Genomic DNA, 15,223 nt, shown 5'->3' on the forward strand with positions numbered 1-15,223 from the left:
AATTGCCAGCACACACATCTAAACCTACAAATATACACTTAAATAAATATGAGGCTTTAGTATTGTATTAAAAAAAATATAATACAGCTGCCAGAAAAATGAGAAGTGAAACACGAAGTGAAACGCGAAGTGAAACGCAGTGTTACTAAGGTAAGGCTAAACAGATAGACTTCCAAGCCATTATTTTATGATAGGCTTTTTATGCCCCACCTGTTTAATATGGACCTCAAACGGTGGTGGGGGACTTTTCTCAAGTCCACCTTTTTGTCTGAAAGTAAAAACATTTTGTGGGCGTTAAAAGAAGGCTAGGTAAATAGTCACCTCTCAACCACATCTCTACTCCTGCACTACCTAAACATTACTAAGTGTGCTCAAACCTCAAACAATAAAGATGCAGAATTAATTACTCACAGGCATTGTGCTATCAAATTCCATAGATGCCTTAAAAGATGGACTAGATAATTTTTTTAGCAAAGACGAGTATACACGGGTATAATTGGTTATAAGGACATGGTTAGTTATAATTTCTTGATCCATTGAGAAAAAAAATGGTTATTTTGGAGTCAAGAATTATTTTTTTTTCTTCTTTTTGAGGCAAAATGGAAATAATTGAAATTATGTTTCGTTTTGGTTGTTGTCTTCTCCATCATCTACTTCGGGGTTGGACTTAATTGACTTGTGTCTTTTTTTAAACCTAAGTTACTATGTAACAATTGTCTGTTTCAGTGGGTTCTAGTGCAGTGCAGAATCTTAAAACTAGTGCGATAACTATCAGCACCGCAGTGATATCATGGAATGCAGTACCTGGAGCTACAGGATACAGACTGACATGGGGACCCACTCCAGGTAAAATAGATAGAGATAAGATATGGTATATGGACCCAGGAAGGCTGTCTATTCAAGCAGTCCGTATTCCACTAAACCTTCTCTATTTTGTAGTGTAGTTTACCCTAATGTTCATTTTTTCTGTATTTGATTGATTCTGTTTAGCATTGCAGGCAAATGGATTGCCATAAAGAACAAATTTTACAGCAGTTTGACTTGGTGGATCTCTGTGCATTAGGAAATAGATTAAATCAATCAAGGAACTTTGTGTCAGGAGAGGAGAAGACAAAGAGACAATCCTTAGCGATTCCAATAAATAAACTTGTTTTTAGTAGAAGAGTTCTCTGTATAACACTGCCACAAATTAAGAACACACTCAGGTTTTTTTTTATTACCTTTAAAGAGATTCTTGAGTTTAACTTGGTGAAATTAAATATCATGCCATCATTCATTTATTTTAGAAATTTAACATTCTTTCATAATCATCTTCTTTCAAGAATTCATTGGAAAGGATCGTCCTCGTCAACTTGCACTAAACAGCTCAATCACATCTTACCAACTGAAAAACCTTGTCCATAACACGGAATACGTAATCTCATTATATGTGCTGTTTGGTTCTGTAGCCGGTCCAGGGATCTCAACAACAGCCAAAACATGTGGGTATAGTTTTATGTTCAAACTTTACCTAGATTATGCGGAAACCATTTGTATCATAATGTTTTGGCCATAGCAAATTAAGGATGTTTGCAGAAAGTGAACCTTTATTTATCTTGCGCTTCTCCTAAAAGTCACAAATACCTGTTAAATATATGGTTTTGTTCTGCAGCACCTCTTGGGTATGTGTCTAACTTTAAAGTTGCTGGCTATACAAGTACTTCTATCTCCTTGGCATGGAGCTCTACCTCTGGCGCCACTGAATATAAACTTTCCTGGAGCCCTGCAACATCAGGTAACATAATGAGGAAATGTTTTACTTCCAAATATCTCATAGTGAAAGAATAATCTGCGGCAGGCATGATCTAATCTTGTTTGCTCATTTCTTTGAACATGATGAATAAATGGTCTTTTTGAGTTTGTATAAGGACAAATTTTGGCATATCTGGAATGAATATACTTTCTTCTATTCTTCCAATATTTACTATTTTAGCATTGAAAAATTTAGTTTTAATGATTCTGCAGAGTTTGTTCATTAGAGCTGCCTTTAAGCTCGTATTCATGATAATTATGTCCGTAATCGATGTCCAAGTCCAGTTTTCATTTTTGCCACCAATATACATACACCCATGGTTTGCACTATAGGCAGTGGCGGAACTACCGGGGTCACAGGGGTCGCGACTGCGACCGGGCCCTGGAGTTCTGCCAGTCAGGGGGGCCCAAGGGGTGCCGAGCGGTTGCTGAAAACGACCGCTCAGCACCTCTTGGGCCCCCCTGACTAACAGAAATCCAGGACTCCTCTGCTCGCCGCCGCTGCCGCCTGCCTCAGCGCTGCCCAGAGTGCAATGTTGGGAGCGTGAGGCTTTTGTCTCGGGTGACGGCGCTTCACGCTGACCGCCGGCATATGACGTCATATGCCGGCGCTCAGCAGTGAAGCGCCGGCACCCGAGACAAACGCCTCACGTTCACAACACAGGAGTTGACGGTAAGTGACCTACAAAGGGGGGTAGGGAGGGAGTGGGTAGATCGTGAGAAGGGGGGTAGGAAGGGAGTGGGTAGATCGTGAGAAGGGGGGTGGGGGGATAGGGAGGGAGTGGGTAGATCGTGAGAAGGGGGTAGGGAGGGAGTGGGTAGATCGTGAGAAGGGGGGGTAGGGAGAGAGTGGGTAGATCGTGAGAAGGGGGGGTAGGGAGGGAATGGGTAGATCGTGAGAAGGGGGGGTAGGGAGGGAGTGGGTAGATTGTGAGAAGGGGGGGTAGGGAGGATGTGGGTAGATCGTGAGAAAGGGGGGTAGGGAGGGAGAGGGTAGATCGTGAGAAGGGGGGGTAGGGAGGGAGAGGGTAGATCGTGAGAAGGGGGTATGGAGGAAGAGGGTAGATCGTGAGAAGGGGGGGTAGGGAGGGAGAGGGCAGATCGTGAGAAGTGGGGTAAGGGAGGGAGAGGGGAGATAGTGAGAAAGGGATAGATGGGTTGGGGGGGCCCTTAACAGATTCTCGCACCGGGGCCCTGAGGTTTCTAGTTACGCCCCTGACTATAGGTGACATCCCATTCTTTTTATTTCAGAAACTCCTATGAGCAAATATTTGGATTCTACCACGCGATCATACCACCTCACCAACTTACAACCAAGCACCAATTACATAGTAAATGTTCAAGCTGTGTATAGTAACTATGAGGGCCCACCAGCCACCCTTATCCAAAGCACAGGTAAGAACATTTACAGCTGGTGAGTTAAATGGAGATTACATTGTGATAAGACGTTAGTATTGTAAAAGTATCGGTATATACCGATTTTGCAAATTATGTAGTGTAAAAACAGATCTTATTACCCAGGCGGGCATTATTCACCAGGAATAACACATCTAGCTGCAAGTATAAATAAATATTTTATTTATTTAGCGCCAACAAATTACACAGTGCTGTACATTTTAAATGGGACAATTAACTCATACATAACAAAGTTACATTAATACAGATAAACCCTGCCCAAAAACTTGCCTTATGAGTTAAAAGTCAATCTGAATATCCAACTTGCATTAACCTGCCTTTGAATGACACGTTTTGAAGTTGTACATGCTCAAAACAGCTCAGTTGCTAGTGAATACTCAGTGTTGAATGTGAAGTGAAGGGATATTCAAGTTTTGCTGAGTTTCACTATGCCAGTCAATGCTTACCCTTTAATTAAAGTGATAGCACAACTTGTATGCATATTATATTCACCTCTGTACAGACTCCAACTCTGTTCAGCTGACCCCAGTTAGAGAACTGCAAATCATTGATACTGGAGTCAACACACTGAAACTATCTTGGAAGAAAACCCCAGGAGTTACTCACTATAAGATATCTTGGGCACCATTGGATGGTAAGCTCTTTTGAGACTTTGGTGTACTTTGTAATGCTTTGTTAATTACTAATCTCTTATATGTTAAATGCCAGACTGTTTCGTCACCCACTGTCTCAACCCACTAAAAATTTTCCTCTTCCAACACTACACAAAGATCCAACCAAACTTTCACCGATCTTAGAAGATATACAAAATACGATCAATGCTGGTTTAGGCCCTCTGGGCCTCCTAGGTGCACAAAACACACAAATATCCTTACCTGGACTCGTAGTGGAATGCATAGTGCAGCTATTCAATTTGGCCAGTAGTGATGCATCTGGAGATCATCCTTTAGAGCACTGCGCCCCTCCAAGAACTAGGTCCCGTAGTGCCTAATGGATATTGTTACACAATAAGCAAATATAGTATATAGGTGAGACAGAAGGCTCTTAAAGGGGCTATAAAAGAGGAATGAGAGAATTATTGGCTGAGACTAGAAGGGAGAATGTTGAAGCATGAAAGGATACGGTAAGGAGAGAAGATGGAGGAGTGAAACCACGTGAAAAATGAACCATGCTCACAATAACAATACACGTTCTGTAATTTGCAGGTGGTGTTAGAAACTCAAAGATTGTTCCTGCAGATGTATCATTTTTCACAATTACTGATCTGAAGGAAAGGGCCCCTTATACTATTCATGTTTCCTCAATCATTGGAAACCGCGAGGGAAGCCCTGTCCGCATTACTGCAAAAACATGTGAGTTGATGCATCAGAGCTTTTAGGACTTACATATTAGATACAAATAAATAAAGTATGATGTATCTGGAAGAAAATTGCTACTCTTATTTTACAGTGGACCTACCAATAGTGGAAGAATTTCAAGTAAAAGAAGTTACAAGTGACACTGCTTTACTGAACTGGTCTCCTGTAACTGGGGCATCTTCATATCTCCTAACGTGGAGGATTGCTACAGGTAAGAAGCACAGGTAATAAAGATAAATACTATATGTATGCTTGTATATGTATTTCCTAAAAGCATCCGTCAACTATTAGGACAGACAATTATTATATTCTTGTTGTAAGGTTCATATACTATTAATTGGTAATTATCTATAACGGTATATGCCATCTTTAGATAATAGAGATAATATCAATGGTAAGTTTCAGGGGCCATCTGCTGAGGTATGAAGATAAATTTCAGCTAACTTACTGTACAGTTCAATGGAGAAAAGCTTTGTTACGGTAGCAGTATCGGTTCCCCTAACTAGAATGATGGTTCTATGAGACATATGGTATATCATAGTTTACATAAACAAATGAAGTTTGGGTTCCAAGGAATTTTAGTAGGTTTTAGCAGATAATATTATAGAAAGCTACACTTCATAAAGTATAACATGACACTGTTTTGATTTTGTGATATTTTTAAAGTTCTACAGCCAAAGAAAGGCTGTTATAAACATTTTAAGTTTTTTTTTTCTATAGATATATTTGTCTCCCCAGATCCTGATGCCTCTGTGGAACAGTTGGCCATTTCACACCGTTCATTCCGAGTCACTGGATTGCTCTATGGAAAGACTTACATTTTTACCATAAAACCTCTGTTTGGAGAGATAGAAGGACCTGAAAAAGTCATTACTCAAGCCATACGTAAGAATAAAATCACAGAGAATGATTTTTTATGATATACATTATTCTCTATATACACTCATACTGGGTGACCCACAAAAGTTTTCACATAAAATGGAATATTTATTGGGACTAGGAAGAGTATTGCATTTGGACAAATGAAAAGATTCAGCCTGGGAACGTTTTCCACAGAAGTAGTTAAATTTGACTCTAGCGCTAAAATTTTTTGTGTGCTACATGCGGGCCAATAATGAAAAATTGTACAGATAATTGGTTTGTGCAAAACATATACGGTATTTTAGTTGTCTCTCCAGATGTTTTGTGCATTGTTTATTTCAGTTGGACCTAACAGAAAACCAGTCATCCCAGAAATTGCATTTCCAGGACCAAAGCTTACCACAACAAGAGCCACTACCAATTCTCCTTCGATTACCACAAGAGAGAGTGCTGCAATCACCACTTTTGCCACACGTGGATCTTCAACAGTCCACAATGAACCTAGTAAGTCATATAATAAACATATTATGTTTAAAACACCTTTCATTTACACTATGTATATATATATATATTATATATATATATAAAGTTTATAAAAGTGTATAAAGTATATATATATATATATATAAAGTGTACCACTTTATTAGGTACACCTTGCTAGTACCTCCTTTTGTCTTCAGAACTGCCTTCATTCTTCGTGGCATACTTTCTACAAGGTGAGATTTTGGTCCATATGGACATGATGGCACCATGCAGTTGCTGCAGATTTGTTGGCTGCACATCCATAATGTGAATCCCCTGTTCCACCACAGCCCAAAGGTGCTCTATTGGATTGAGATCTGGTGACTGTGGAGACCATTGGAGTTCAGTGAACTAATTGTCATGTTCAAGAAACCAGTTTGAGATGATGTGAGCTTTTTGACATGGTGCATTATCCTGCTGGAAGTAGCCATCAGAAGATGGTTTAGGAACTACGGCTCTTTAATGTATCTAGCCCTCTCTTTTTCAAGGGCCCAAAAATAATTGGACAGTTGACTCAAAAGCTGTTTCATGGACATGTGTGGGCTATTCCTTTATTATTTCTTCATCAATTAAGCAGGTGAAAGGTCTGGAATTGATTTGAGGGGTTCCATTTGCATTTGGAAGCTGTTGCTGTGAATCCACAACATGCGGTCAAAGGAGCTCTCAATGCAAGTGAAACAGGCCATCCATTGGCTGCAAAAAAAAAAATCAATCAGGGAGAGAGCAGGAACGTTCAAAGAACGCACTGGGGAGCTCTGCAAAACAAAAGGCCTAGATGTCCACAGAAGACAACAGTGGGGGATGATCGTATGATCCTTTCCATGGTAAAGAAAAACACTTTCACAACATTATTATTATTTATTATTTTTACATCCAGCAACGCGAAGAACACTCTGCAGGAGGTAGGCATATCATTATCCAAGTCTACCATAAAGAGAAGACTTCACAAGAGCAAAAAAAACATTCATAAGCCTCAAGAATAGGAAGGCCAGATTAGACTTTGTCCAAAAACATCTAAAAAAGCCAGCCCAGTTTTGGAACAACATACTTTGGACAAAAGAAAACTAAGAGCAACCTGTAGCAGAATGATGCTCATGATCCGAAACATACCACATCATCTGTAAAACACGGTGGAAGCAGTGTGATGGCATGGGCATATATGGCTTCTGAGCACTGGCTCATTAGTGTTAATGGATGATCTGACAGAACACAGAAGCAGCCGGATGAATTATATAGGAAGTATAAAGGAATGTATTGATTGGACGAAGCTTGACTTTACAGATGGACAATGATCCAAAACATACTGCAAAAGCAACCCAGATGTTTTAAAGGCAAAGAAGTGGGATATTCTCCAAGAGTCAATCACCTGATCTCAACCCAATCGAGCATGCATCTCAGTTGCTGAAGACAAAACTTAAAAGAGAAAGACCCGCAAACAAACATTAACTGAAGACAGCTGCAGTAAAGGCCTGTAAAAGCATCACAAAGGAGGGAACTACGTGTCTGGTGATGTCCAGACTTCAAGCAGTCATTGCCTTCAAATGATTCTCAACAAAATATGAAACATTTTATTTGTGATTGTGTTGATTTGTCCAATTACATTTCAGCCACTGAAATAAGGGGACTGTGTAGGAAAATGGTTACAATTTCTCAACTTTTCATACAATCTTTTTTTTCAACCCCTTGAATTAAAACTGAAAGTCTGCATTTCAATTGCATCTTGGTTGTTTCATTACCAATCCATTGTGGTGCCGTACAGAGCCAAAAATATGGAAATTGTGTCAGTGTCCAAATATTTCCGGGCCTAACTGTATATACTAGCATACTTTATCAATAATTTTAATATTATTAATTTACATAGCACCTTTGCATTCTGCAGCACATAGTTAAGCAGAACAGGTGAAATATTAAAAAAATGAATTATAACCAAACTAAATATTTATTAGTAATGTGTAATACCCTCTAATGAAATTCTTTATTTTGGGTATAGACTTAATCTGTAATCTTAAGAGTATTTTTTATTATTATTATCTTTTATTTATATAGCGCCAACAATTTACGCAATGCTTAATACAATACATATCTTCAAGGGGTCCGACAAGATGAGAATTGACAGACTAAGACAAACCGATACATTAGGTGGAGAGAGCAATACCTGGTTCTAAAAATATGACATTTATACACATGGAAGGTCTGTACCTGAGGATTGCACTCCATTATACAATGGAAGACGTTCAACATTTCCACTTCTTATCACCTGAGTGGAACATCACTACTTGGTTTGCCAATGTATTGTGTGCAGTTTGTACACCACTTATATACTTATATACTTAAACATACCTGGTTTCTGCCTCATATGAGGGAGTGATTTTTAAATGAGGTGGCACAGGGTTAGCTTCACAAAATGTTTAAGCTAGTTTTAGAAAATCTTAAGTGGGGAGAAAAGTGGGCATAACTAAACATCACCACCCTGACCTGGAGACCCGGGAAAGCAGGGCTTTACCCGGAGATTTTGTGGTCAAACATGGAGTGTTCCTGGAATGATAGTACGATGGACTCTAAATAACATATTGACATCATTACAAGTCCATTGTTTAATTTTGTTGTTTTTCTTCTCATAGTCTGTTCAAAACTGAAAGCTGACATTGTATTTCTTGTGGATGAATCATCAAGCATCGGACCAACCAACTTTAATAAGGTCAAGGATTTCCTGTATAGAACTGTTTCATATTTCCCCAAATTTGGGCCACTGGGAACACAGGTAATATGGATATACATATTAAACACTGCATGAGATAAAGTTTTCTACAGCATTATTTTGTTTCCTGAAACATCTTATCTATGGATTGCTTAATATAAATAAAAAAATGTTACATTAATCTCTTGAACTTCATAAACTGGCAAAGCAAATATATTATGATAGCATTAGATGTGTGCAAGGTAAATATTATATGTACTAATGACCTGCTCTCTGCTAAGGGGCCTCTTAGATCATGTAACTAACTGCATTGCCTCTGACTCTAACTGTTAGTTTTCTTAAACTCAATCTCTCTAAAACCAAACTTCTTATTTTCTCTCCTCCAATATTAATATGTATTCAACAGTTTCCCTTAATGTCAATAGTGCAATCATCTCCCTGTACCCTGACGCTCACTGCCTTGGTGTCACCATTAATTCCAACCTTTCGTTCACCCCTCAAGCCCAGTCTCAAAAAACTGCCCTCTCCATCTTAAAAAGACATGATGCCACTAAGGCATGGCCTCATTATCTCCTGCCTTGACAAATTCAATTCTGTCTTAGCTGGTCTCCTTCATACTTGCCTCACCCCTCTACAATCCACCATGAATTTGTCTGCCAGACTCATCGGTACTCAACTCAGACTCACCTCTCCCCGCTACCAGTCTCTTCACTTAGAATTTCAAAATCCTGACTCCTACTTTGAAAGCTTTGTGGAATACGATGGTGCTATGTGGAACCATAAATAATAATTATAATAATCAACCAATCAATGAATTATGTCATATGCAATTTCTTGCGTATGTGGGCTACACATTAAGCCTCCACAACAAACAACTTTTTTTTAAGAGAATATGGCTGATTATTCTGAGCCTGAACTTCTCATGGTCCTTGACTTTAAAATGCTTCTGGGCATTGTATACACAAAATATGTATTTCTGGCATGGGTCATACATCTTAATACATCTTTTTGCTGAGTGGGTTATTAGATCACCCACTTTACATCTAACCTATTCTCTATCAGTATCATTGATGTCTATACACTAATGGGAGAGCTTGCAGGAGAGTTATGTTTTAGTTTCTTGACTTCACTATACATTTTAAAGGGGTGACCAGAGTTAGCTTCTGCTCCAGGAGGAGCTTGTCTGCTTTTATCAAGTCTCCTTATAGATTTAATTATACATCATGTAGTGTTAGTACTTTTGTTTGCTGGATAAATGTGCAAGAGATTGCCTTTGCTAATAAATATTGAATTGAGGGAGTTAAAGCCACAACTCTCCTGCAAGCTCTCATGGCAATCCTCCCTTAAGAGAATAAAGGACATTGTGGGTTTTGACCCAGGTGATATCTGTTGAATGTGTTGGCTATGGTACGCCACTTGTTCTGTCCTTTCACGACAGTCTGATAAATTATCTCTGCTCTTTGTTAGATTGCCATCGTTCAGTACAGTGAAGAACCCCGGACAGAATTCCACTTAAATCAGCACAAAGATAGGAATTCAGTCTTGAAAGCCATTAGAGGGCTACAATATTATGGCGGCAACACAAAAACTGGTAATGTAACGTCGTCATTTACATTTCAACATACATAGGTGCTACATACTTTGCTACTATAATACAGCTACCAATACGAACATATCATGATGTACACTGCCAGTGCAATATGATTATTCATCAGTCGGTAATATAAATGATAAAACCACAATTAGACTATTTAATGCACATGCAAATTTTGCTTAAACTTGTGTTGTGTTTGTGCTTTAATTTAACCTTAAATTATGTATTGTGTTTGTGTATTAATATCCAACAGAGCAGATTATTTTTGTGTATTTTTTTGGGGAAAAAAGATCAAAGGGTTAAACAATAGACAATTTTTCACAGCCTTCTTTGCTTATATACCAAGGGTGTAGTTCTTCTTTCGACAATTGTATTCCTGTTGAGTACACTGCTTGTGTACCCTCTGCTTGGTCACATTGGTTTTTCACAATGCCTCAAAAATATTTGATTTTAAATTGCGAATGTGTCATATAGACATTATGTGAATTATTTTAAGGTCCTTCCTTGCCACTTCTTCTAGGCACCAGCGTATGGTTATTAAGTGCCCCTTTTGTTCTGTTACAATGATTTTTTTTCCTCCCCTGCTGCCAGGTCGGGGTATTGGACATGTGCTGAAGGAAATGTTTCAGGTGTCAAAGGGGATGAGGCCATCTTCTCCTCATATCCTAGTGCTGGTAACTGATGGGAGGTCACAGGACAATGTCATACAGCCTGCCAGAGTGGCTCATGCATTAGGTAAACATATTTCTCATATTTTTGTCCTCTCTTTTTCATTGTTAAATCTTCCAGTTAATTTGATGTCTTACCAAAAAAATGATTTTTTTTACACAATGTACATGTATACAGTGGTGACTTTCAGCTGGGTGGCCAGGTAGGAGTTGAAGATGTTACGCCTATTTTCATCAGCATGCCCTACTTATTATCGTGAAATGATTTGGCATGAAAGCTCAAGTAATAATTAATATCAGCTAGAGTTAGGTGACCTGTTACCTTTATAGAAATATATCCCTGTGAGCATATGTATCCCTTTTTATACCATTGCAAGCCTTTAGTTTTTAGGTGGACAATCTAGACAAGGCGGCTGTACCAAATTCTGAGGTGAGCCAGACCAGAGCGGAACTTGCCTTCCAGATACACAGACCCAAAGGCAAAGCGGTTTTTAATAGACTCTTAATTTAGTGGAAATGCTCATTTGCCAGGTTAACATTTCTACTGGGCAAGTCTCCAATTTAAATAAATTACTGGGCATAACTGTCATCTAATAAGTTTTCCCCTTGGTAAACTGGTAAATTTTTATAGGTTCTTTTATGTACATTATTTTCTGGTTGTCTGATCTATCAATGAGGTGTTGCAGATTATTATTTTAATTAGTGCTTTCAGTATATTCTGTTAGGATTATCACTTAAAGCTTCTGGTCACCAAAAAAATATTTGTCAATTGGTGGACCATAAAGTACACCACGGAGTTTACATTTTGACATACCACTTGACAGTTTATAATGTTTATAATAAAATATATCACCTTATAATTCATGTTTTTCCTTCTGAGAAACGATGTATCCCAACACATAGTCTAGGAAGCAACTCCTGCTATGTGATCGGTGACTGTAAAGTGGACAGATTATACAGTGATATACTGCTGGTCCCAAAACCTTTGGTGCCCCTACACACATGCTTATTGTGACTAATAGATTATTTTGTAATAGTCAATACATCCACATGTAGGTGCAAGTTTATGTAAGCATGGTGCAGTTAATTTGTTTCCATATTGTACAGACATACTCACTAAACCATCTTTTAGGCATTCGGATGATTGCTATAGGAGTGGGTGCTGCAGATGTGGATGAGTTGAAGGGTATCATGATGCACAGAAACCTGGAGAACATCTTCTTTATCAGCAGTTTCGATGACTTCCCACTAATTATACAGGACCTAATAGATACCATTTGCACAGAAACAGAACAACTGCCTAAAGCATATACTACTGAGGTAAGTCCCAAGACCCATGAATAGTATGTACTAATTACATGAAATGCATTGTTCATTTTATGTGTTTTGTGCACATTCCATTAAGGAGTTTAATAATCTGTTTTCTTTTCATGTAAATACCAAAACAGATCATAAAGCAGAACCCTATTAATGAAAGCAGTTTTGGTGCACAATTTGTTAAGTGAGTGGAGTGTATGTGGTTTTATTTATGTAGCTCCATAGGTTTTGAAAAATCATGGGTATAATATGCATTTTAACACACTACACACACACACGTATGTGCATCTAACATTTTAGAAATAATTCAAATTTGCTCTGTTGATGTACAACATATAAATACTTACATAACTTAGATAACATATAATTACCCTACTAAAACAGAGAAAAATTGGGAGTAGTAAATGAGATATATTATTATAATTATTATTATTCATAAACTCAGAATGTGCTGTCTGTTGGTGAAATAATGTATTGAGGGTACATTGCCCATCACCTCCAGATAGCGTGCACTTAATGTGCCCACTCAACATAGTACTTTTCTGTGGAGCACTGTGAACTACTGTACTGTTGCAACCCTCAACAGGCCAAATTGTTTGTGTTTTCTTCTTCTCTAAAATGATTAGTTATCGTGATTTAAACAAGCTATATGTAATCATATATGTAATCAATTTGTGGAGATCTTTTAAAAATGCCTTTGAAGACATGAATTAAAGAACTGTTTGTTGCGATGTTATCTTTTTAATCACTGTTTTCTAATTTTCAGTTTGTTAAGCAGGAATCCTTTGAGAAACCTGAGATGCCAGAGCCACCACCTGTGAATCAGGAGAGACACTGCAATATCACATGTGGAAAGGTAACATTACTACATTGAAACTGAGTATTTCTCTTACATGACTGGCCAATAGCATCCATACAGATATAGTAAATAACTTTACTCTTCCCTTATAAGACACCAGACAAAAATATGTGAGCAAGGGCTTGGCCACTGCTTTATTGAACACATATTCACCGCCAGGCTTGAGGACATTAACCACCTGTCAGCTGATCGCTGATTTAGCACATCAGGCAGATATACCCAACAAATACACCAAGCGTTTCAAACTAGTATTGCACCGCAGCCCACACTGGCTTGGTCTTTCCCAATTTCGCAGTTGCGGATACCATATAGTTAGGTGCTGGCAAGGTGACCACAAACCACAGCTGTGACTCAACAGAATATTAATCCATGTAAATCACCAGAGAAATTGTGGAAGAAACCACTGCCAGCTGACGACAAAGCACGTCAGGCAGATACACTCACCATATTCACCTAGAGCTTCAAACCAGTTGTGTTGGCCACCACTGCCGCTGTTCCTGAAATACCAATATTAGTCTTCCTAGCAATCTATTCCAGGTGGGAGGGTTGTGAAGTTCCAGATCTTCTCCCTGCCTGATCCTGGTTGAAAAGGGAGTAATAAAGTGCCACCACTTTTGTATACCTGCTTGATACAAAGTTGTAAACAGCCAATGAATGAGAGGAACAGAAAGCATCCCTGCATAGGCCAGCAGTCATATCCCCCTTCCCCATTGGTTCAGGGGGGGGGCATTAAATTTAAAGGAAGGATTATCTAATTTTATACAATGCCACGTATTGTCATTTTTTTTTTAAATCAACCTCTATGGGCCTACTGTACATTGTTTAACCCTCAATTGTATTTGTATGTATCATGCCCCAGATTTTTCATCTTATCTCCAAACTATAGAATGATACTACCTGTGTCTTATCTTCTATTGTACTGTACGTTGATTTTATAAAATAATACAGCTTTATGTTTATATTGTTTGCAGGGACAAAAAGGAGAAAAGGTAAAATACATGTTTCTAACTTTTTTAAATCCAAAGTAGTCAATAATTTCAGTAATCTAAGTTGATGATCCTGAAGATAAGTAGAAACTATTTGGGTGGAGATATTGGTCAGTAATCTTCTTAATAAATGTTTAGTGTCAAAATCAGCAGTGAATGGGTTTCTAATTTGTACTTTTTTAAATTAAACACCAACTGATTTTTGTTTTACTTTTCTATAGGGTGCAAGGGGACCTCCAGGAGATTCAGTGAGTTATTTTTTTTTCTTAATTTGCTCAGATGTTGGAATTACTTTTCAGAATTAGGTAGAGTGTTAATGAAAAGGAAGAAGGATACACATTAGATGACATTAAAAAAACATAGTAGCTGTACATATGCATTTTGACTTGAATAATATATTGATAATTTATCAGAAGTCACTACATGACTACATGGTTAGAAAGGCTACTGATGGCCCTACAAAAAAGGTTTTGTAGCTATAGCATGTGTGTGAACTGTTAGAATTAAGCCCCATACTTGTGCCTTGGTGCTTCATGATGTTTAAGTGTCAATTAAATTGCATACATTAATAGCTTACAAAATGGTTATTTTATGTTTCCTTATTATGTTTTGATAGAGTTTTACAGGTCTACAAACTGGTGGGTTTGATCCCTTCAATTTAAATTCCAAAGGAGAGAAGGGAGAGCGGGTGAGTAAACATACTATATATTTCTCTCCTGTAGAACAGTTCTTCACCTTAAGTTGACTCCATACTGTAGATTTTAGTAGTTGGCGGTAAACCTTTTTTAAATTGGCTCAAGTTATATAAGTTGATATACTGTGAAATAGAATATTTGTTGATATAACACAGAAGTTTGGTACTGCATAGTGCATACATCAAATATTATAGAGGTGGAAATTGCCTTAATGAGCAACATTATTATAAAATATAACAGTGATCAGTATTTTATTGTAAATTCATCATCTTGAACTATTTGCTATATTTCTAGGGTCTCCCTGGTCAAGACGGGGTTCCTGGGCTTCCTGGACGTCCTGGTCGTACTGGTCCTCCTGGACCACCTGGACAGATGGTAAGTACATTGATACGTAATTCTATGTTGTTTATAGGTCCCAGGTTGGGGCTGGCACCCTCTGACCTGGGGCTGGCCCAATG

At 38.2% G+C, this 15,223-nt stretch overlaps 1 protein-coding gene across 1 annotated transcript in view; it reads left to right on the plus strand.

Annotated features, from left to right (window-relative positions):
- Nucleotides 1-15,223, plus strand: part of LOC128491389 (collagen alpha-1(VII) chain-like) — a 118,786-nt gene that overhangs the window by 20,309 nt on the left and 83,254 nt on the right. The window contains exons 13-30 of the mRNA XM_053463713.1: nt 727-846; nt 1,323-1,481; nt 1,652-1,774; nt 3,043-3,186; nt 3,710-3,841; nt 4,413-4,559; nt 4,657-4,776; nt 5,304-5,450; nt 5,769-5,930; nt 8,570-8,709; nt 10,114-10,237; nt 10,832-10,975; nt 12,041-12,228; nt 12,992-13,081; nt 14,056-14,073; nt 14,292-14,318; nt 14,687-14,758; nt 15,060-15,140. Of these exons, the coding sequence (XP_053319688.1) occupies nt 727-846; nt 1,323-1,481; nt 1,652-1,774; nt 3,043-3,186; nt 3,710-3,841; nt 4,413-4,559; nt 4,657-4,776; nt 5,304-5,450; nt 5,769-5,930; nt 8,570-8,709; nt 10,114-10,237; nt 10,832-10,975; nt 12,041-12,228; nt 12,992-13,081; nt 14,056-14,073; nt 14,292-14,318; nt 14,687-14,758; nt 15,060-15,140 (2,138 nt within the window). The remainder of the gene's footprint in view (nt 1-726; nt 847-1,322; nt 1,482-1,651; nt 1,775-3,042; nt 3,187-3,709; nt 3,842-4,412; nt 4,560-4,656; nt 4,777-5,303; nt 5,451-5,768; nt 5,931-8,569; nt 8,710-10,113; nt 10,238-10,831; nt 10,976-12,040; nt 12,229-12,991; nt 13,082-14,055; nt 14,074-14,291; nt 14,319-14,686; nt 14,759-15,059; nt 15,141-15,223) is intronic.

Source organism: Spea bombifrons, chromosome 4 (genome assembly GCF_027358695.1).
Source record: "Spea bombifrons isolate aSpeBom1 chromosome 4, aSpeBom1.2.pri, whole genome shotgun sequence".
Classification (NCBI taxonomy): domain Eukaryota; kingdom Metazoa; phylum Chordata; class Amphibia; order Anura; family Pelobatidae; genus Spea; species Spea bombifrons.